Raw genomic sequence first — 23,201 nt, 5'->3', positions numbered from 1 at the left:
CTTAAGATTAGATGTGTCATGTCCATTGAAAATGAGGAGGCGCAGGCAAGTCTCATCCATTTGAACACTGAAAATCTAGAAAGAATCGTTTATTTTATGCATATGTCTAAGATTTGGCCATCGGTGCCCTCAAAGTTATGCACGACACCTCTGAGATTAATGATCTTGGATGGGGAAAATTAAGTCAAGTTACACAGTTACACACAATTGACAATTGTCAAATTCTGCCTTATAAGTCCAAAGGCAGAAAACCTTTGACAGGACATGAAAGGCTTGTAGTACTTACCCCGAGGGTGAAAACGTGTGGTTGTTGTCCGTCTGTCTCAGGAGGGGAAGGAATCCAGTCCAGAGATGTCTGTAGAGGATATACAGGGGGAGAGCAGATCAGAGAGAAATCATTCATCAAAAGCATGTTCCCATACAGTAAAACATTATCAACCAAGTTTCCAATTCACATAGTAAATTGTAAATGCCCCCCCCGATTGTGCTTGTGCAAACATGTATAGGATAAATGTGGGTAGGTTTTCTTGCACATGAGCTATGAGTTATTAGCTTTCAGGGGAAAGCAATAAACTTGGGAACAACAAAGTACACCTGGATTTGCCTGTTAGGTGACTGTATGCATGTGAGTATGTGTCTGTGTGTACATGTTAGAGCTGGTACGATAAACCGAAAATGATCGACACCGACCATACCGATCACTTATCCTGTTTGGGATAGGGGGCAGCATTTTCACTTTTGGATGAATAGCGTGCCCAGAGTGAACTGCCTCCTACTCAGTCCCAGATGCTAATATATGCATAGTATTATTAGTATTGGATAGACAATACTCTGAAGTTTCTAAAACTGTTTGAATCATGTATGTGATTATAACAGAACTCATATGACAGGCGAAAACCTGAGAACAATCCAACCAGGAAGTGGGAAATCTGAGGTTTGTAGTTTTTCAAAGCTTGGCCTACCAAATACACAGTGTCTATGGGGTCAAGTTGCACTTCCTAAGGCTTCCACTAGATGTCAACCGTCTTTTGAAACTTGTTTCAGGCTTCAGCTATAAAGGAGGGGGGAATTGAAGCTGAATGAGTCATGGGTCTGGCAGAGTGTCTCAGGCTCGTGACGCCCGGTCCTGACAGAGTTAGCTCTCAATAAGGTTGGAACCTTATTGATGATTCATGTTAAAAACATCCCAAAGATTGATTCCATACATGGTCTGACATGTTTCTATGACCTGTAACGGTACATTTCGAGTTTTTGTCTGGACGTAGTGCTCGCGCCGCATGAAGATGGCGTACTGGGCTGAACACGCTAACAACAAGTGGCTATTTGGACATAAATGATGGACTTTATGGAACAAATCAGTCATTTATTGTCGAACTGGGGTTCCTGGGAGTGCATTCTGATGAAGATCATCAAAGGTAAGTGAGTATTTATAATGTTATTTCTAACTTCTGTTGACTCCAACATGGCGGCTTTTCTTTGGCTGGATTGGGCTCTGAGCGCCGTTCTCAGATTATGCTTGTTCCGTAAAGTTTTTAAAAAATCTGACACAGCGGTTGCATTAAGGAGAAGTCTATCTTTAATTATGTGAATAACACTTGTATCTTTTATCAATGTTTATTATGAGTATTTCTGGGATTTGATGTGGCTATCTGCAAAATCACCGGATGTTTTGGAATCAAAACATTACTGCACGTAACGCGCCAATGTAAACTAAGATTCTTGGATATAAATATGCACATTACCGAACAAAACATAAATGTATTGTGTAACATGATGTCCTATGAGTGTCATCTGATGAAGATCATCAAAGGTTAGTGATTAATTTTATCAATATTTTTTAATTTCGCGCACTGCCTTTTCAGCGGAATGTTGTCGAGGGGTTCCGCCCTAGAAAGGTTACCGCAGGCATTTTACGGATATCCTTCATTACTATACATAGCCTATACTAGAGAAATGTGACATTTGAAATGAAATGCGTTTGCTAATATGGGTGATTGTTAAATGGTACAATTGATGACTACAACCATCAAACTAATAGCAGTAGTTGCAGTTTAAAGGATAATAAATATGTTTGTTTATGCAATTTACCATGATATCTATTTTTGACCATATCCCCCAGCTCTAGTGTATGTGAATGTATGCTTGTGTGTGTGTATGTGTGCGAGTAAGTGCTTTTGTGTGCATGTGAGTCTGTGCTAAAAAAGGGGGGTGTACTTGTGGGTGAGTGTGTCTGTGCATGTGTGTGTGTCTGTGCAAGAAAGATGAGAGGTGACCTTCAGAATTTAGGTAATGTACAGTACACACATAAAGAAAAATATGTGAAGTGTTTTTCCCCCAAGAGAAAGGGTGCAGTGCCTTGAAGACTTAAATGATCAACCAGTAAATGACAGGTTTTGACGACAATAATGACATGTCCCATGTCCTTATAATACACCTATCTGCAATTCTGTATAAAACAATCCTCAATCCTCAATCTGTTATTTCCACATGCATCTTTCTAATGTTTGCTATGTTTTGTTACATTACCGTAAAAATGACCAACTGCAGTCACATAACCTCTCAGACGTTTTAATGCCGATACTTCATGTTTAAGCACTTGACCCCTCGCAACATTTGAATTCCCCTCGTGGTTGAGCGAGCGTTTTACAGGCAGCGTCTCTCTCTCTCTCTGATACTTAAGACACATGGACCAATGGCCTAGCCTGGATGTTCCTGTAGAATTTGTCTTTCTTTTTTTTCTCCCCCGAATTCCAATGACCCCTGAAGGCAACCAGCAACTGCTGAATCCTGTGGAATGTGCTCTCTGAACTGTACAAAAAGCCCTCAGCCCAAAGGGCACCTCGGAAAACAAAACCTGCCAAGTTCCATTATTTTTACAGTTTCAGTTTGTGGAAAGACGTGTTGCACAGTGCACACAGTGTAACATTTATGCAGTGTAAAAAGGATACAAATCTCCCCTTCCTGTACTGTCTATTGTGAAAATAGGCATGGTGATGTTTCTGTTAGCGGTACACAATCATCTAGTCTAGTACTGATGTACTTCAAAAGAAAATACTGTACTGTTTAGTACTAGCATGAAGGCTTAGTAAACATGCAATAAAGGACTAATGACACACCAAATCTGAATCAAACTACTTAACACTTAGCTATATTTGTCTGAATAAATATTCAGGTAGAATGTCACCGCCTTACAAGTTGGATAAAAACATAATTTTCAGTAATTGTTCCATTCATCCAAAATGACTTGCCGAGTTAAATTTAATACAGCGTTGGCCTGTGAAGTCGTAATACCCTATTCATGAGGAAAAGCAACAAGAATGCTCTTAGTCTGTGTGACCAAATCAAGAGATTTACAAATATCACACATATCTTTACGCTTAGCCTAAATACAAAAAATGATCTTTAAATTCTATCAACTTATAAATACAGACTGCATTCAAGCATTCAAGGGGCCTAATAATACCATTGGCTATTTACATAAAGCGCTGCGCTTAGTCAAGATAAACTATTTAAAACGGAAAGCAGAAATACCTCCACAGCGGCTATAGAAGAAGAGTCTGTGGATGAAAGAGGGACATTATGCTAACAAGTCAGATTACTGTACACAATCATTTTATCTTTAACGTAAATACCATCCCTGTGTTACGACGGTGGGGGCTTACGGAAAAGTTAACGCCAATAATATTTTCTACAGGGAACCAAATGCTCCTTATCGGTGCTAGGCGAGCAATTCAGGCCCCCGAACAAAGATGAGTCTTCAAACTCATTCTATTCATCACCGGACGTGTAATTACCTTGGGCTCACAGTCTAGACGCTACCGCATTCACAGAATTTAAGACCCCCTCTCTCTGCAACGCCGCCGCCACAGCGCACGCCGCTCTCTCTCCTCTCACCCTCCCCGAGCCCCGGTGAACGTTAAATCTGCCAGCAGATAAATTAACGGAGAACGCAATAAAATGGACACAATGAGAAGAACTTTATCCTCCCCGCTGCTAAATGAGATTTCTTTGAAATGCAGATCAGTGGAGCTAGATTAGTGAGTTTTAGCTGCTGTCAACATCATAACAAAATACAAACGCGATTGTTCGGGCCGGGGCCTTATCTCCGTGCTTCCATCTGCTGCCTGGCTATTTACTCTCCTTGATTTACTATGCAGATCTAAATAAGTCGCATCAAAAGGAGGGCTTACTGCAACAATGGCTTCTTAAGCTTCTACATCAAGGTATTTGAAACCGTAGTCACTTAAAAAGGAGGCCCATCAAAGGCCCATCTCTAATGAACTCCCGTATCAGAGGGGGTTTGTGCCTGTTTTTAATGCTTCCTGTCTGGCTGCTTGTGTGAAGAGAAAGAGGAAGCGCTACAAATCAGAACAACCCACAGCTATAGGAGGTGTGGCTCTGTAGGGCCACATGAGACCAGCTCACTGCATGGGGCCAATACAACCCCAGGTTTGTCAAGACTACTGGAGACAGTGGAATGGAGTGGGACAGAATATAATGTATTCTATTACACATTGGCTTCACAGCATCAACATCAGCAACACTTCAACATTAAGTGCCTCAAATACCTCATTATCACCAAAGGATGGAGGACAGATGGAAAGACAAGGCAATAAACATTGTTTCTGGACACATGTCAGTCCATTTCTCACAAGGAGCATGACATCCAAATGCAAGAATGAGCCATATTATGTTCCCTGCTCTAGTTCTGCACAGAAAAAACACTAATCTTCCAAGCTTTTGAACAACGTTTAGGCAATAACCTTTCATTGCATGGTGTATTTGTTACATTCAGCTACACAGACCAGATTATAAATGAAACCTTCAAGATTTCATGAAAAATAACTGCTTTAAAAAGAGCACGATCTTCATTCCCATCTCGGTTTTAATGTCGGGGCCGAACAAGCATGCAGTTTAGTTTACCAAAGAACAATTAGCCCCTGAGCCCAAACAGACCCTGGCACATGTGGTTGAGAGGCGAGAGCCACAGGGGGGCACCAGATGATGGGTGGGTTGGGAGGGAAGTGTGTGGCGCGTGGCAGCCACACATGTGCCAGTCATTGGCTCCTGGGCATGTCCTGCCTCACTGCTACTCTCACAGGGAGAAAGAGAAAAAGAGACAGAGAGAGAGAGAACGCCTTCTCTTCCCTGTCCTGTAGTCTCTGGGAGCCACTCCATTCTCTTCAGAATAGCAGGCAGCCTTCCAGATATAGAGCTTACAACAGAGGAAGCATCCTATGGCCTTGTGGCTTTCCTACAGAAACCAGTGTTCTCTACTTCTTTATCCCTCCGTCCCTCATTCTCTCTCTTGGTATTTTCCCCCTTTTCTCTTTGTACCGTGCCAAGTAGGCTCAGTGCCAGCTGCATTTGCAACCACGAGTGACCTCTGCCTTTTTTTTCTTGTCTAATGAAATGACAAAACAACAGATTTACATATGCAGAAACAGGTGTTGTAACAGGTTTGACTGCGCTTGACCTAAACCATGTTAGAAGGAAATAAATGCACAAAAGAAAGTTTATTAGCAGCAGCTGCCCGAAGGTATTTAGGCTCTGATGGGCACTCAAGTTTACACCATCTGCCTTGCTGGTTGCCAGAAGTGACAATCTAAATCAAAAACCACCCATCAAATATCCTAAAAATAAACCATTGTTTTGCTGCGGCCATATGTTGTGGCCATTTCTTTTATAAAAGTGGCTGAATGAAGGCTCATGGCCCTGTCATCCAGGGGAACCCTACAAGCCGCACAGTAGCCTATAATTACTCTCAACCAATCCCCTCTGTTCTAACCAGAACACTGCGTCAGCATCTCACATCATGATGTCCAAGTCCATCCCTCTGAAATTACAGGATATAAAACTATGGCCCTACGACAAAAAGAACTAGGCCTACTGTCCACGGACAAGTTTGAGGAAACTCTATAGCGGGCAAAATGTTGGTATGAAGTGTTACTAATAGCGAGCTAGTAAATAGCTTTTACACTTGTAATGTCACCTGTTATACATTGGCAAATCATTAAAGTATTCAAACTATTAGAATGTGCTAATAGGATTGTTGGAGACATTTATGATCTAATCAACTAGCCTACATGCAGTAGATATTATAATGTGGCCATGATATCAAAGACACAACACCAAATAGCTAGGCATATTTCTGAAAATTGCCTCCCTTTTATATCACTGTAAAAAATCATAGCCAAGAATGTCATTTTTTGTTGTTTAAAGTGCATTCATGTATTTCTGAAAGACAAAAGCTGCAAAAGCCCTATTGTTTTTCTCCCTGGCTGTTTTTATTTAGACGAGCCAGTGAGACAGAAGGAACAAGCCTGAGACAGTCGTGACCCTGCCAGAGTGTTGTAACTTGTTGTAGAGCAACGCCGGCAGAAGGCAGCACCATATGCCCGAAGCCCCGAGCTCGATGCTCTTTCTGCAGCCTAATGTGCCTGTCAAAAAGCATTACCCTCACAAATCCTGTGTTTTTACAACATGTTTGAAATAAACAGTTCTCCCCCCCCCCATCTCTCTCTCCCCTACAGAATTGTCCTCAGAGACACACAGCACCAGTGAGAGGAAGGTCAGTGTTTGTTTGTGTTCCTGCTGTTTGAGCAGCACGTGCCTGCTTCAAATCAATACTAGCCATTCCCTCCCTTTTTTTTCTAGAATTCCTAAAAGGACAACTTCAATGAGCCCCAGGTGTTTAAAAAAGCCATGTTCATTTGACCAACAATTTAATCAGATTGTAAGATGACAGATCTAGACATGACTCATTACACAATTTTGTTTCTCAATTAACCGTCAAACAATTGTAGAGTTAAGACAATAGCCCTGTTATTTCTCAATCTGTCTGATGTGAGTGGTTGTTTACAGTGATGCAGACAGGGTGGTGGCAGATTTTGCCTGAGTGATGGCGACCTTGCCGTTCGCTATGAGTGACCCTCCATCTTTGATATAGGGCAAGACCTTGCAACCAACACATTCTTTCACACCAGTCCAGTACACTGTCCCTTCTTTCTCCATCCAACCGTGACTTAAAGAAAAGCAAAAAGCTGGTATTATTTTACACTGCTGTGACCATAGCATAGAGAATGGATGGGTAACTCCATTCCTTGGGGGCCTGATTGTTCTCACACTGACTCCAGTAATCAACTAATAGTGATCTTCAGTTTAAAATGCAATTAGATTAATCAGCTGTGCTAGGGATGGGGGGAAAAGTGTCACCACTCTGGCCCCCGAGGACTGGAGTTGCCCATCTCTGTCATATAGAGTAAACAAGTGTTGGCTGCAGAAACAGGAGAAAAACGTGAACAAGAAGTGACCCAAAACTATCAAATCTATTCTCGCATGGGAATCAAACAACTAAAACAGAAATCACACAATTGTACAGATAATGCAGGTTGAAATGCAGCAAGTCCACGTAACAGGTAGAACTAATGGCCTTTTAAAGGTGGTTCAATTGTCAAGGTCTAGGTCATGATCAAGCATCTACTGCTAGGCCTTAGCTTGAGCCGATACAGCAGGACTGCGTTGGTAGACTGCAATGGTAACAATGCTTTGTTGGTTAGTGGTAAAGCAAGTTTGTTTACATCAGTCGCAAGTCATGCTGCCGTTTGCGTAGGTTCTATTCTTTGTTAAAATACAGGAGTCATTATGAGGTTTTGGGAACCCGCTGAACCTGCAGCGCACATGTGTTTGGTCATTTGTTTGTAGTGCAACAACCCTGAGATCGTGGCATGGTGACGTACAACGTGATATTTCGAAACCTTGCTTTCTTAAAAACACCGCATTTAGGACTGTTATACACAAATATAAATATTGGCAAGTGTTTCAAACTGACAAGTGAGAACAGTTATCAGTATCCCATTGTTCTAAAATGAGTCATAGCGCAACGAGCAATGAGACACTCCTCCAAACTTGTCCGGAAAGTCAAATAAATGCTCGGTGTAAAATAAACCCGTCGGGGGGTTGAGACTTGTTTCAAAGACAACACTTAACACAGCCTTGAGTCTTGAGTCAAACCGCAATCTCAGTTGAATCCGTAACCTCTGACTCCACCCAACACAAGCTTTTCTTGGCCAAAAGCCACAGTGTTACTTATCCAGAACAGCAGAAAGTCCAGCTTATAGAAGTGACCCAGAGCGCAACTAAAAAAAGTCTGAGCTCTCGGCCTCTTCGTTACTGGGGCACACAAAACACCATTACCATTATGTGGATAATTACAGTGCCTGGGGGCCTCTTAAGCATGCTATATACTCTTTTATCTTAAGAAGTCAATCTCTTCTAGGCTGACAGCTAGGAGCATATGATCCTGGTAAACAAATGTGTTCACACAGCACAAAAGTGCCATTAAAGGCCAAAACTGTCAACACAAATTCCATTCTTTCTGAAGGAAGGGAGGGAGGGATGGAGGGGAAAAAAAGACTTGATCACCTCTGGTTGCTTTAACTTGCATGGAGGTTGTCATGGAAACATTTCTATGAAGTTAACGGGATAAAAACAGAGAGCTTTCCAGTTTAATTGGCTTAGAGAGCAGAGTTGACTTACCCATAAATTAAAACACAGACAGGGTACAATGCTCATATTTAGACAAAATGAAACTATGGTGCTCCACCCTTTTGTTTTTCCTTTTCCCCCCCCAAAAAACAGAGCAACACCTCTAAGGTTGAGCAAGCTGCCAGTTTTATTCAAAAGGAGATGCTGGGGGGATGGGTGGTGATACGATACAAAAGCTAAGAGAGAGGCTAGAGTTCATATAATGAAAAAGTAGGTATTTGTTTCAAAGTTGATCTGTAATAAATTAAAAGAAAACCATATGTACTTTATTCTAAAGACAGAATGCAGTGCATGACATGTCCTTTGAATGATTTAAAGGAAAACTCAATATACATGAAAAACAGAACAAGTCATACACTATTTCTCAGTTACTAGCATACATTTATTTTTTTGCCAGAGAATGCCAAAATCATGCCAAAATCATGCATTAACCTATCAGTCGGCTGAAATCTAAAACTTAAAGGTGCAATATGCAGAAATTCCTCTGCCACTTCCTGGTTCCTAAAATTCTAATAGTTCACCTAATTTCAGTTCATGTGACAAAACAAGCAATGTATAGTGTAGATTGTCGAGAATCATTGTACCATCTAAACCGCTGTGGAAACCGCTATCCTTTTCAATAACCAAAAATATTGTATTTTCAGCTGTTTGAAGGTAGTGTAGAAAAACAAAAGTAAATGATGCAATCACAAAATTTATGAACGGGAAGCATAGAAATAGCGTACATAGAACAGATCTACCGCTTTTTAGACTTGCTTTCAATGAGAATGACAGAATGCCCCCAAAAGTTACATATTGCAGCTTCAATTTTGATAAATGATTGAAAGGTATGATAAACGTATACACATTAATCCTTGGGAGGACATTAATTTTCATATTACCATAATGTAGCAGCAAACCGCAAAATGATAAATGCAGCAATCAAAAAATGGATGCAGAGTGACACAATAGTAAGCGCAGCGTGCTACTAATGCTGGCCAGATACCATTTGTCCACATTCAACCATATAGCCTTGATGCAGACAGCAGAGTGAAATATTAGGTTACTTTCCCAAAAGTGACCGTCAACAACAAACTAAAAAGCCCTGAAACAGGGGGCCTCTATAGCTACAGACTTATATAGTTCCTACCAGGCAATGATCACAGAGGTTCCAAACAAGGAGTTGACAAAAGTATGGTCCTAAAATGAGGGCAAAAGTGTTGAGTGATGAAACAGTGGAGCACACCTGCATTTCAGGCTGGGGAACACCTGTGCACCCACGGCTTGAACAAAAAGGTTCAGTCGTGTTAATCCACCAGGGGTGAAAACTGATCACAGGCCATGTGGGAACTTTGTTAGCGTTTCTATAAGAAAGAAAAAAGCTACACCTAGGCTATCGATTTAGGTGCAGCGCTAACTAAAGTAGAGAGGTACTTCAGAGTGTTTTTAAGGGGTGGGGGGGGCCTTAACCGAGGTGTAGGAACCCATCGTCCAAACTACAAGTCCATCGTGCTCATTAAGAACTATGAGGATAATACTGAAACTGGCATCTCATTTTATATCTGGGCTGTGAAGATATGGAATATGCTGTAATGGAGCAAGAATGCAACGGTAAGGTGTTACCCATTGATCTTTATCATCATCGCCATCAACAACAATAACAGTACAACTAGTTATACTATTATACGTTTGCATTCATTTTAAGCTTTGGTAGTCTGAGCAGCAACAGCAGTTGGTAGCCAGAAGCAATAGTAATGCAATAGTAATGTAATAGTAATAGTAACTGTAGTGTAAAAAGGAACATCAAATAATAGTAAAGTAAGTTACTGTAGTAGTACTATAGTAGTAGAAGGTGATGATAATAGTAAGAACTGTGTCGCAACTGATAACGACACTGCTGCGAATTCTCATTACACAGATAGTAAACTAGATTGCAATACATTATTATCAACGAATCAGTTATAATAGCTCAACTTTTAGTTTTAGAGAAAAAAAAAACGTTTTCCAATATCTGCATGTTAATAAGATAGTGGTGAATGCTGTACATTCCAAATGATCATTATATTCAATGGCCAAAAAATATTTCATTTCTAACTTGAATTGTTACATTTAAATGAGACTACTTTGAGATTCCATTCCAGTGAATGAATGTGACTATGACTATTAAATTTTTAAAAATGTGTATTTTTATTCATTCAAAAACATCAGAATAAGTTAATACATCTCTGAATTGGTAGGCTACTTTCAACTGGTTATCTACAACTATTCTACCTGACTTTTCAACCTATGCAAAAATGGTCTTCCATAACGTTTCATTGTATTGTTATTAGTGCTAATGGCAATACATAGTTCCATCTTTGATATACTGAAAAGAAAGACGCATAGGATACATTGTTGCATATCGGCTTCAACGAGCCAGTGGTCATCTATAGAAGAGTTCTATCCTCCCTATTGGCTGCACACGCTGGACAGTGTTGCTTGAGGGTCCTTGGCAACGAAAAAGCACAAGTCGACTATTGTGTGAAGTACATGAAAGGAACCAACATGAACTATGTAATATATATATATATATATATATATACATACATATGCAATATGCAGTTGTTGGGATGATTTGAAGTTGTTCACAATCATCCGCACAAATTATGGCTTCATCATTTAAGTTAGTGGACAGTAAAGAATCGATGAAGAGAATCAGTGAAACTCAAAGAGGGTGGTAGAAAGAAACACTTTGGTTCAAACTTACCAAAACGCAGGTTTATTTCCTCCAGGAAAACAAGAGCCACCACGTGAGAAGAAGTTGGTGTACGTTCAGCTTCAAGAAATCTTCACACGTGACTGTACAAGTAACCATAAAGCAGAAAAAAATGAACAACAAGCCGTAGAGTAAATAAAAACTCAAATATTCCTCCGTTGGCGCTGCACTCATACAAGCGTTGTCTTGCACTCCTGCTGTCTCCAGTCAATGCTGCTGTTATTACTAATGTAACAGAAAAGGCAGTACACCGAGTCCGGTTTGAATACTCTCGCATGACGCGCAATGCGAAGAAGTAGCTTGTTTTCGCAATGCGATTCAATACATCGAGATGTATTCCACGAACTATTTTGGACTATCTTATTACAATACAGCCCCAGGGGAGGCACTTACCCGGAGTTGAATGTTATTCTTTTTTTTTTTTGGAGCGCTACGACCCCCCCCCATATGACGTCACGTCCACCTGCTTTGTAAACAAAAAAACTATTTTGGAAGTTACACGGTTGTTTTTTTTGTTGTAAGTCAAAGATAAGCAAACAGTCCCATTGCCAGTTACATCTTGTTTCCAGATGAAGCCAGCTCCCATATCTACTGTAGAGTTAATCTATATAGTCGGCCACTGGAGAGAAACGTATTTAAATATCCAAATAAGGTGTATTATATTGTATAATAAACATATGCATTGTTATTTGTAGACTAACCTACTGATCTTAAACAGATATGAATCAACGTGAGCATCAATACGGATATTTATTTGGAAGGTTTGTGCACACAATGAAAATAAATCATCTATACATCAAACAGCAAATACTAAAACGTTTAGTGCACATTTGCTAACTAATCAGTCCCAACTAAGGGCGCATATTGGTAATGTCAGCGCAAAGAAAATGCATTAGCAAAAATATATAGCCTAACGGGATGTTATAATATTTGAGGTAATTCTACTCTTTTGAAAGAACTATTTACTATATTTTCATGTGAAGAATAGATATTTTAAAATAGGCTATGATTCAGGATGAGATGAGATTTTTTTTAAACAATCATCAGAAGAAACTATTAATATAGCTATTGTTGACATGTACATGGTGATGATAAGACGTTCGATCTATTGATGCGTGATCAATATACTTAATAGTAATCCTTGTGCCATTGCAGTTTGAGCAGTCGTGTTTGTAAAACATCTCAAATTGGACCAGCGCTATTAAGACATCTATTAATGTTTTAAACCTTTAGAAATGTTAAAAGTATTTGTCATAACGCACTGTCCACTGCAGTGAACCTGCAGGATTGACCGGTGTGGACCGCAGAGATTGACCGGTGTGGACCGCAGAGATTGACGTTCAAGGTCTGACCTGTTGTATGTCGTCTTTATTTACTCTCCCTATAGATACACTACTGGGTGAAAGTTGTTTGTTTTACGAAAAACACATTTTCATATATATATATATATATTTTATATATATATATATTTTGGACTATATATATATTAAATTACAAATTCGGCTTTATGAAACTGAAACAATTGTGTGTTGATTAAAAGGTTGATTGAAATCACTTGCTTCCGATTTTATGTGTATAAAGAAGGTACATTAATTTCAATGTGACGTTCAAACCTCTACTTTGTTTAAATGTTAGGGATGTGCTTCTGGTATTTTATTGTTCCGTTTTGTTGTGCACAACAAATACACAATAATCTTACGTCAAAAACAAATATTACATATCATTGTCAAACTTGTAAACAATTGAAAACTTGCAATTTACACCAGATAATCTGTATGTGCATGTGTGAGAAATATATAAAAGGGAATATTGTACATACACCATTAAATACATTCATATATATTTTATAAACGACGATTACGATTAAAATATTTAAATTGTTTAAAATACAATATGTTTTTCGTAAAAGATCCAATTCCATGACATTTTGGAAGGTTCTAAGTGAGATTGAGCATTCCATCATAATTTCTATAAATAGGAGGAAAGATCATTTCGGATGTCATTGAAGTATAAAAAAAAACGATATCGCTGATGTGTGGAAAATGGTGCTTTGCTGCCACCTACTGGTAATTTAGTGTATTTTATTCACACAGGTCACAGGTATGTACTGCATGTCTTATAATACGCTAACAAATGTGTATTGTATACCGAGCTATTATTGACTTTACCTAACCTAATGCATTTGATGATGTTGAAATGCATATAAGCGATCAAAAGTCATATATGTTGAGGTCAGACATGGTGTGCTGAGTAGATGACCTAATGCTGTGTCAAAGTACTTGGGCATGGAAGAAACCGTCTTTGGTCATACACTGATCTGATTATTCAGTACAGTAAATATCATACTCATTTCAGTTTCATGTCATTTTATGTAGAAATACCAAATTTCAGGGTAGCCTAGAGGTTAGAGCGTTGGACTAGTAACCGGAAGGTTGCAAGTTCAAAACCCTGAGCTGACAAGGTACAAATCTGTCGTTCTGGCCCTGAACATGCAGTTAACCCACTGTTCCTAGGCTGTCATTGAAAATAAGAATTTGTTCTTAACTGACTTGCCTAGTTAAATAAAGGTAAAATAAAATAAAAATGCACTGTCTTGTTGTCATGTTGAAAATTCAATTCTAAAAGAATCCATCGAGATTCATTAACAACCTTACACAAAGAATCCATTGAGAGTGAAACCGGTCTACATACCTGGGCTGTATTGTATATCTAGGCCTACAGCCTGTTGAAAGGGGTATGTTAGATTTACAGGTGTACTTACATCTCCTATCTGACCAGATTCAAGGAATGAAAATGTCATTTTACAAGGTAGATGTTACTCTGGCATCGTCATCAGAGAGGTGATTGTTTGAGAGCCAGGGAGAGCTTGGCTACTGTACAATAATTTCCTCTGAAGTTGCTTAATTTTCTAAGTCCTATCTCTTTGTCCTCAATAACCTGAGGCTTGGGGGATTATAGTAACACGATGACAAGAGGGTATAGGAGAGATGATGAATCCACAGGATTGAGACTTGGCCCTGGCACCACTTTTGATCCATGTCTGGAGGACTTTATCGATACCTGCAAGTGACAGATGCAAACTGCATGCAACACTTGCAGTCTGGGCAACCATAAACACCATACACTACTAGTAAGTGATGATCTCATTCTGTCATTCAATAGATGCGCACAGATGAGTTCAATATACATTTTTTGCCTCTGTCTTAAATGTACTCATTTCAGTTTATTGTTTTAGTTATTACTGGTACATTTCTTTATTGCCACAGATATGAGAGACGTTATGTTGGGACGGATGGCAGGGGCCAGACTAGCATATTGTATGAGACCTATTAATAGGCCTGGCTTACACCACAATATTCAGCTGTAACTGGACCCCGTATGTCAACTCACGTCCTCTCGAGTGTCGCCACAGCCAGGGGCACTCTGGTTCTGTCCTCCCTTCCCAATGTAGACAGACAGCCAGCCCACTGATGTCTACAGACGATCCAAGGCCTCTCGGGCCCTCAAACTTCATGGAGGCTCCAGACACCAGAACCTGGGGAAGCAGGGATATTAACGAGGGGGGAGTGAGGGAGGAAGAGGAGCGAGGAAGCCGATACACACAGAAAGGCGCCACGGACGAGTCGGACGAGTCAGATGGTTCGGAGCCCGAGCCCCTGGCCGTCATCCGTAGGAAGGTGTCCTTTGCTGACGCCTTCGGTCTGGATCTGGTATACGTCAAAGAGTTTGACAGTACAGACCTGACGGGGGCAGAGGTTGCTGACCCCCCGGAGCCCGAGGTCAAAGTTAAAGAACCGGACGAGTATTTCCTGTCATCTCTGTTTACCGTGCCCTCGTCTCCGGAGGAACTCGAACAGAGACTCCAGGATCAGAAGCTGGAGCTGGAGAGCATTGAGTTACTTCCTGGCACGACCGCGCTCAGGGGTATTGTCAGGGTGGTGAACCTGTGCTACAATAAATCCCTTTATATCCGGATCAGTCTGGATAGCTGGAAGACCAACTTTGACCTGCTGGCTGAGTACGTCCCGGGCTCCAGCGATGGAACAACAGACAGGTTTGCGTTTAGGCTTACCCTCGTGCCGCCCTTTGAGATGGAGGGAACCAGAGTGGAGTTCTGCCTCAGATACGAGACATCAGTGGGCACTTTTTGGGCAAACAACAGTGACATGAACTATGTGCTGTTCTGTCACAAAAAGGGAGGCAGAGATCTGATAGCAATGGATCCTCAGCTAGAGGAAGTAAATAACTGGAGAGAGAAGAGAACCTGTCTGAAAGTCAACAGGTGAGGAGTCACCGCGGTCCTATTGTTGTTCCCTCTGCTGACAGTAAGCGATAGAAACACACTATTACTGAAGTATTAAATAACTAAGTATTAGTCACTATAGCATAGATTACAAACAAGTAGTTCTGACAGCAAATTGAGTAATAGGCTTAAAACATATTATTATCTCTTAGTGAAATAGGAAAATATTTGATTATTAGTGTGACACATTTATATATATATATATATATATATGGGGAAAAAAATCTTTCTATTATTCTAGATGGATCACCTGTGCATGAATGTTGGAGTTAGCTTTTTCAGAGATGTCCGTTGTGCTCGGCCACAGTATCAAATAGCTCCCCATGGGATCTAGTCTCAGTCCAGCTTTCCATGACGTCTGATATTGACTGGGAAATAAAATGTTTCCATTTTTATTTTTTTATTTTACTTTAGGACCAAAATCTTAACAACCTCTGTGTTTTGGTTCTCGAGGAACAGTAATTCCTTATTGTTTTGCCCCATAACATTTCATGTCATTTGGTCTGTCCTCTGTGTTGACAGTAAGATGAACAGTGCTGAGGAGAACCCCGCGGAGGCCACTACAGACGCTCCAGGTGTGTATATCGCTCATATTATGTCTGTGAAATGTGAACGCCATGCTTGGGAATCTGAGTCTGTGAGCAATTTATTTTCCAGATTCAGCCACACACAGAGCAGAGGGGACTGGCAGGAAAAAAGTGGAAAACGCAGAGCATCTGCTCTCTATTCTGCATCATGAGGATTACCGTCACAAAAATTTGGTGAGGTCAATCATTTGTACTAAAGGGCTGGTAAACATTTTGACATGTCCTGGGTGGGGTGCTTTGCAACTGCCACATACACATTTGACACAAAACAATATTTAACACATTTCTCGCCATAAAATACATATAGTTAATACATGTTTGACTGTTATTACCAACCATGCTCTTTCTGCAGTAAGGTATGTCTGTACTTCAGCTAGTTACACGTGAGTCAGTGTAACATACTGCACAGTACGTGAGGAGACAGTGAGGCATTTTACATGATACTTGAGAGCATCACATACATCGTTTTATTGCAGTCATGTGTGCCACTAGTAACTGCAGAGGGCAAGTATGTATAAAGAAAAATGGTATTGCAACCAAAGTACCAATCTCATTGCAATATTCTACAAATTTACACATTTGTTTTATTGCAATAAGTTCAAATATGTTTTCTATTAGTCCTTGTTAGATCAGATGTTAAAACACATTTTGTGAAGGCAACTAAGTAAGTCCAAACCTAAATATGCCCTTTTCCTTTCTTTGTTGACTGACAGGGGGGTAGTCAGAGGAGCAGACGAAGGAAGGCCTGTTCAGCACGAGTGCAGGAATACTTTTCTCGCCGAGAGCAGGCGGCAAGACGGGAACACATTTCCAATGGGCTACCACATAACGAACTGGAGAAGCCACCTTCACTTCCAGACATCAGAATCAAACCCTTAGGGGACAGCGCCTCCAGTCTCCTACGATTACGCCAGAAGAAACAAACCAATGATACCCCTCAAATAATGACATACCACCAGATACCCCTACTTTCCCTGGACTGGGGCAAAGATAACGTGCGTGTGGGGACTCCAGAGGAGGATGACTGGATTAGAACAAGGACCACACCTCAGCTCACATCAGACAAGTCAGAGGACAATCTGGGAGAACAAACCTCTGTTTGTGATCTGTGGGAAGCCTTTCTCAATGGCACAGACTCCAAAGATACTACCAGTGTGCCAGAGTCTGAATGGCTACAGTCGGCAACTTCAGTTTGCCCCTCAATCGAAACTGAGGATTTTGAGGCTTCCTCAAAAGTCGACAACCAACAGGGGGATGACTTGGACTCAAATACACAAAGATACACCCACTGCACGGTAGATGAATTGCCGTCGTGGGCTCACAATCATGTGATGCCTGTGGTCAGTGCCGAGGAGCCACTGTCAAGCTCGGGTGTCACCTTCCCCAGAAACGACAAAGCGTTAGTTTATAATCCTTCCCAAAGGTCAGAGGCTATCCTTGTAACAGACACTCTACAGGAATCCATTCCCTCGGGTGCCGCAAGGGTGGCCGGGGGGTCTGTTGACAGCACGGCTCAGTGCCACAAGCACGTGGAGGCGGGGGGAGGAAGAGGAGAGGAGCCTTTCACACCATACAGAGCAGAGCCGGTAACAAGCTCGGGGGAGACCGAGACAACAGATATGACAGCAATGGCGGAATCTCAGAATGCCAATGCAGTAGATAGAATCTGTCAGGGAGAAAGGCAAGACAAGACGCTTTCGTCCGACGTGGTAGCAGAGGTTAAAGGCAACGTGCACAAAGCACCTGATGATACTGTGACATTTAGGGAGACAGTCGGAGAGAGGACAGAGGATAAAACAAACACACAGAGCTATGGAGTGGAGGAGGGATTCACACAGGCCTACAAAGAGGATGAGCTTTTCAAGCCGAACCAACCAGAGGAAGAAGAATTCACACAAGACCTCACAGAAGAAGCGTTGCATAGACAGAGTCCAGCAGTGGAATATGAATTCCAAAGAGACAAAATCTATTTAGAACTGAACCTAACAGAGTTGGAAGAATTCAGGCCGAGTCAAACATATGAAGAAGAATTCAGGCTCAATCAAACAGAAAAAAAAGAATTCAGACTGAAACAAACACACGAAGAGGAACTCGGACCAAACAAATCAGACGCAGTTGAAATCAGACCATTTAATACAGTGAAAGATGAATTAAAACCGAATCAATCAGAGGCAGAGAAATTCCGATCAAATCAAGAAGACGACGAAGAATCTAGACCGAACCAAACATTCGATGGTGAATTCAGCTGGAACCAAACTGAGGTAGAGGAATTAAGACCAAACAAAATTGAGATGGAAGAGGAATTCTCACCAAGCCATCAAGATGAAGAAGATGACAGACCGAGCCATACAGACAAAGAATTGCGCCTGAGTCATGAAGATGACAGACCGAGCCATACAGACAAAGAATTGCGCCTGAGTCATGAAGATGACAGACCGAGCCATACAGACAAAGAATTGCGCCTGAGTCATGAAGATGACAGACCGAGCCATACAGACAAAGAATTGCGCCTGAGTCATGAAGATGAAGAGCTAGACAGAGAGAGCCGGACATTTGCCGAAAAATTTAGACCGAACCAAACACCCAATGAAGTATTCAGATCAAACGAATTGGAGGAATTCAGACAGTTTGATGAAGAACAGAGAGACAGAGAGAACCTAGAAGAGGTTGAGGAATTCAGACAGTTTGATGAAGAACAGAGAGACAGAGAGAACCTAGAAGAGGTTGAGGAATTCAGATCCAACCAAACACACGAAGAGGGATTCTGGTCAAATATAATACAAGAAGAAGATATCTATCAGAGCGTAAATGAAGAAGAGCTATACAGAGACATAGATATGGATAAAGATTCATCAACGCACAACCTAACAGAGCCCGGAGTGTTCAGGGAAAAGGACACAGGAGAAGTGGAAAAGACAGAAAATGTCGTGGCCGAAATGTCCAGACAGAGAGACACAGAACAGATAAATGAAGAAATAAGTATGGAAACTCCAGAAAAGGAAGAAGTGGAGGACTTAACGGATGAGACCGCAGACACCCGAAATGAGAGTGAGGAGGTGTCAACAGAAAAGGAGGAAAAGCATGAGGTGACAATGGAAAATGTTGAAGGACCAAGACAAGATAAAAATGGAAAGTTGTCAGAAGGCTCCAAAGAACTTATTATGGAGGATGATAAAGAATGGGTGGGAAAAGAGGTAGAGTTGGGCGAAGATGAGTTGTTCAGAGAACAGAAAGGTTTGAATGAGGAAACGTTAGAAGAGGTGTTATATTTGCAGACGGTTGATAATTGTCCTTTAGCCGAACACGACAACGAGAAGGAGGAGAAACTGTCAGATGTACCTGAAGTCGTTCAAAATGTACCAAACCACCAGGCAAAACGTCTCACTAAGAAAGCGGTGACTGACATAGACTCCTGGGTAGATTCTCTCATGAAGGCACGTACAGTTCCCGATTTGACCTTCACACCGAGACAAGGCCTAACTACACCCAGTAGCAATGCAGAGCCCTCTATGGGCCAAGCATATGCGTCATCTCCAAACAGAGGAACAACTGTCCTCTCTCATTCATTTTCCCTCAGCACAAGATTTAACACAGTGGTCAATGACGGGAGTGAGTCAGGGGTCAGTCAGGGGTCAACCCAAAACCCATCGTCATTAGGGGAGGATCAGGAGACCCTCAGCAGCCGTACGAGCCCCCCACCCCCTGAGAAAGTGGAGGATGCTGCCAGCAGCATCTTGGCATGGTTGAGGATGTTCATCTCTCTCAGTAGCGTAACCAGAGCACTAGTCTATGCCCTTTTGGTAGCAGTGTTTCTCTTTACCACTCTTGTGTATAATTTCCCAGCGTGCTTTGCTCTCTACTTGTTCTCACTGTATTGGTGGTGCTGTGTGGCAGATAGGCAACGCGTGACAGGGACTGACAGAATAGATGGAGAGAGGTGAAGTGTTTGTGTGTAAAGAATTATAATATTGTGCGTGTGCGCACGTGTGTGTATGATTTGGGTAACACTTTACATGAAGTTACTCTTATACCTGTAACTACTACTGTAGCAACATTGTTGTTATTGTACATGGTACTTCAGTATTAGCTATTGCAGCTATAATGCATTTGTTAATACAATGTTGTTACTGGTGTAATGACAGTGTTACTACAGAGGTCTGAGAGCAACTCAATATAAAGAGTTGCCATGTTTTGTTTTAGCTTGTTGCAGTGTTTTATGGGCCCAATATCAAAAGTGAAAATGTACCAAAGTTATTAAAGGAGAACGAAATCCATTATTCCAATGTAGAACAAAAGGGGATAGGTAAACCGTGTGGGGCATTGGAGATTTGAAAGTGGAGTTTCTTTATTTCTTTTTTCCATTTTTCTTTCCTCAACAATGATAACATATTCAACAGAAAGCTTTCCAGATTTCCCCAGGTCTTATACGCTGACTAAAGATTGTCTTGCATAGTCATTGCTGCACTGTAGTTCAAATGTTTTAACTTAGACTAGCTGATATGATATGGTCGTCATATCGCACCTCTGTAATGAACTTGAAATGTATAAGTCACACATCCATGTTGGCCGCAGTTGATTGGGCTGGCGTATGTGTTAGGCAGACGTATGAGATTACAATATCTCTGTGATCCTGGGAGATCACTTACTGGCCCCACATCTGACCTATCTCTCTCAGACATGTAGCCTACAGATAGTAAGGTCAAATGGACTGCACTTTTTCATCACTTAATCATTGTAAGGATTGGAGATGAGGATGATGATGATGATGATATAATCAAGTTGTGTGATTTCTGTGACTTTGTCTTTCCATTAAAAGTCCTGTACTTGACTTTTACATTTTTATGGGATATATTTTCACCTCCTTATATGAAACATTGCAACAGTTTTCAGAAACTGCACTAAAGTTTCACAAAAACAGTATTATTAATCATGACGTGAAGAGACAGAAAGTACACTGCTATAGCTTTTTGTAAAATGGTGGACGTGATATGTCTTCCGTTACCCAAGTCCCCAAGTGCTTGCTGTCCTCAGACGAGCCATATAGGGCCAGTAGGGCTAATTCATGGGAGAGTTGGCAGGTGATGTACTGTGAGTTCATCATGACTTACTTGAGGGTTGGGTTTTGATTGCGATAATGCTCACCTGCCCACTAACACGGACTACACGCCTCTGACGAATCCTTACGCAGACAGTGGCCACGATCCCCTGCTCAGACATTGCATCCATGCGCCAACCAATGGTTGCGTGCCACGTCATCGACTGTGTCATCGACTGACAGATTGCTATAAAATACGTTATGATGTGGTTAGCTGATAAATACCTATCAAGACGTTGAAAGATCTGGCAGGCGTCAACAACACCTGGGCAAAAAAAACATGCGCAGTGAAGCTGGCCTGCCTATCAGCATAGCGGATCTGACTTTGTTACGTAAGTTTATCTAAGACAATAGGTCACACATTTTTTTACTTGAGAAATACTGCATCAAACACCTTAGCTAGATATAAGATTGCGTGACTAAATCCTCCTCTACAAAAAACTCAAAATTAATTACAGATGTATTTTTTTTCTGACTATTTTGAGGAAGTAATTCTGGCTTTGCTCCTATGGTGTCTCATGGGGGACAACCATCAATAACTGCCATATGGAACCACATCCCCAAGACTGATATCTTGTCACATGCATGATTCCAATTCCGAATTCTGAAATGCCTGTTTCTATCACATGCAGAAACAGTGCATTCAGTCGCTCTTTAAAATGCATCCAGGGCATGCACATACAATTAGGTAGGCCGATTGTTGACTCAGCATTCACATCATCCCCCTTCGGGACCTCATTTAATGAACTGATAAATCACACTGACATCTTTCAGAGTTCAGAAGGAAGTTGAACAAGTATTCAATGTGCAACTACGCAAATGTAGGTGTGTGTGTGTGAGAGAGAGAGAGAGAGAGAGAGAGAGAGAGAGAGAGAGAGAGAGAGAGAGTGTGTGAGGGAGCGAGAGAGAAAGAGGGAGAGAGTGTGAACGATAGTGCGTGTGTGCACATATGCATACGTATGCATGTATATGTGAGAGTGTATGTGCGTATGCATTAGTGCGTGTGCACGTAGGTGCTTTTGAGTGTAAGATAAAGCAGTAGTTTGACTGATACTGCAGTAAGGGTAGTCACTTGATCCAGTCTGCTGCATTGTGACTGCTGACCTTTGGTGGGCTGGCGTCGATCGAGTCTAAGGCTGGCATAGTTGGAGCTGCTCGTCAGGAAACTGCATTGAGGAATCACAGAGCTGCCTGACCCCGGCTAGTCCAACATATTCCGAATCTGGAAAGAACAGTGACACTGTTTGCAACGGGTTCACACACACTGCCTACACTCTACACACACAGCTGACTACACTCTACACACACACAGCTGACTACACACACAGCTGCCTACACTCTATACACACAGCTGACTACACTCTACACACACAGCTGCCTACACTCTACACACACAGCTGACTACACACTACACACACACCTGACTACACAACACACACAGCTGACTACACGCTACACACACAGATGACTACAAGCTACACACACAGCTAACTACACACACAGCTGACTACACACTACACACACAGCTAACTACACTCTACACACACAGCTGACTACACTCCACACACACATCTGACTACACTCTACACACACAGCTGACTACATGCTACACACACAGATGACTACACGCTACACACAGCTAACTACACACACAGCTGACTACACGCACAGCTGACTATACTCTACACACACAGCTGACTACACTCTACACACACAGCTGACTACACACTATGCACACAGCTGACTACACAATACACACACAGCTGACTACACACACAGCTGGCTACAATCTACACACACAGCTGACTACACGCATGCTACTTAGCCACTGGTACAGCTGACTAATTAATAGCAAAAAGGCACTGCTGATCACAAGCCACACGCCATAAACACAGCTGACTGGGCCTCACACACAAGATGATGCATCTATAATCT

The 23,201-nt window shown here is 41.5% G+C and overlaps 2 protein-coding genes across 17 annotated transcripts in view; one reads left to right on the top strand and one right to left on the bottom strand.

Annotated features, from left to right (window-relative positions):
* The window catches only part of LOC112216834 (forkhead box protein P2-like), a 122,234-nt gene extending 110,513 nt beyond the window's left edge, over window positions 1-11,721 (bottom strand). For 8 of the 13 annotated variants that reach the window (XM_042300117.1, XM_042300121.1, XM_042300119.1 and 5 more), the window contains exons 1-2: window positions 11,273-11,660; window positions 287-355 (exon numbers count right to left, since the gene is read on the bottom strand). The gene's annotated coding sequence lies outside the window, so the exon portion shown is untranslated. The other 5 variants (XM_042300114.1, XM_042300120.1, XM_042300118.1 and 2 more) reach the window with 2 other exon arrangements.
* A 2,956-nt stretch (window positions 11,722-14,677) lies between these two features.
* LOC112216832 lies at window positions 14,678-20,999 on the top strand. 4 transcript variants are annotated; one of them, XM_042300112.1, is made up of 5 exons: window positions 14,678-15,563; window positions 16,107-16,159; window positions 16,242-16,345; window positions 16,885-18,502; window positions 18,551-20,999. In XM_042300112.1, the coding sequence occupies exons 1-5, from the start codon at window positions 14,752-14,754 to the stop codon at window positions 20,110-20,112; spliced, it is 4,149 nt and encodes a 1,382-aa protein (XP_042156046.1). In that variant the 5' UTR covers window positions 14,678-14,751; the 3' UTR covers window positions 20,113-20,999. The 4 variants fall into 4 exon arrangements, with proteins under 4 accessions (XP_042156046.1, XP_024232707.2, XP_042156047.1 ...); XM_024376939.2 differs by having other exon boundaries at window positions 14,679-15,563; window positions 16,885-18,786; window positions 18,844-20,999; XM_042300113.1 differs by having other exon boundaries at window positions 14,679-15,563; window positions 16,885-18,837; window positions 18,895-20,999.
* Window positions 21,000-23,201: the final 2,202 nt, after the last annotated feature.

This window comes from Oncorhynchus tshawytscha, linkage group LG17, assembly GCF_018296145.1.
Source record: "Oncorhynchus tshawytscha isolate Ot180627B linkage group LG17, Otsh_v2.0, whole genome shotgun sequence".
NCBI classification, from domain to species: domain Eukaryota; kingdom Metazoa; phylum Chordata; class Actinopteri; order Salmoniformes; family Salmonidae; genus Oncorhynchus; species Oncorhynchus tshawytscha.
This window is presented reverse-complemented; position numbering and strand designations above follow the sequence as displayed.

What these genes read in the sequence shown, in the direction of transcription:
- LOC112216832 (XM_024376936.2), top strand. Translation starts at nt 14,752, where the DNA reads ATGTCTACAGACGATCCAAGGCCTCTCGGGCCCTCAAACTTCATGGAG. An exon ending in ACCTGTCTGAAAGTCAACAG is followed by an intron (nt 15,564 to 16,106) that starts GTGAGGAGTCAC and finishes CTGTGTTGACAG; the next exon opens with TAAGATGAACAGTGCTGAGG. An exon ending in GGCCACTACAGACGCTCCAG is followed by an intron (nt 16,160 to 16,241) that starts GTGTGTATATCG and finishes TTTATTTTCCAG; the next exon opens with ATTCAGCCACACACAGAGCA.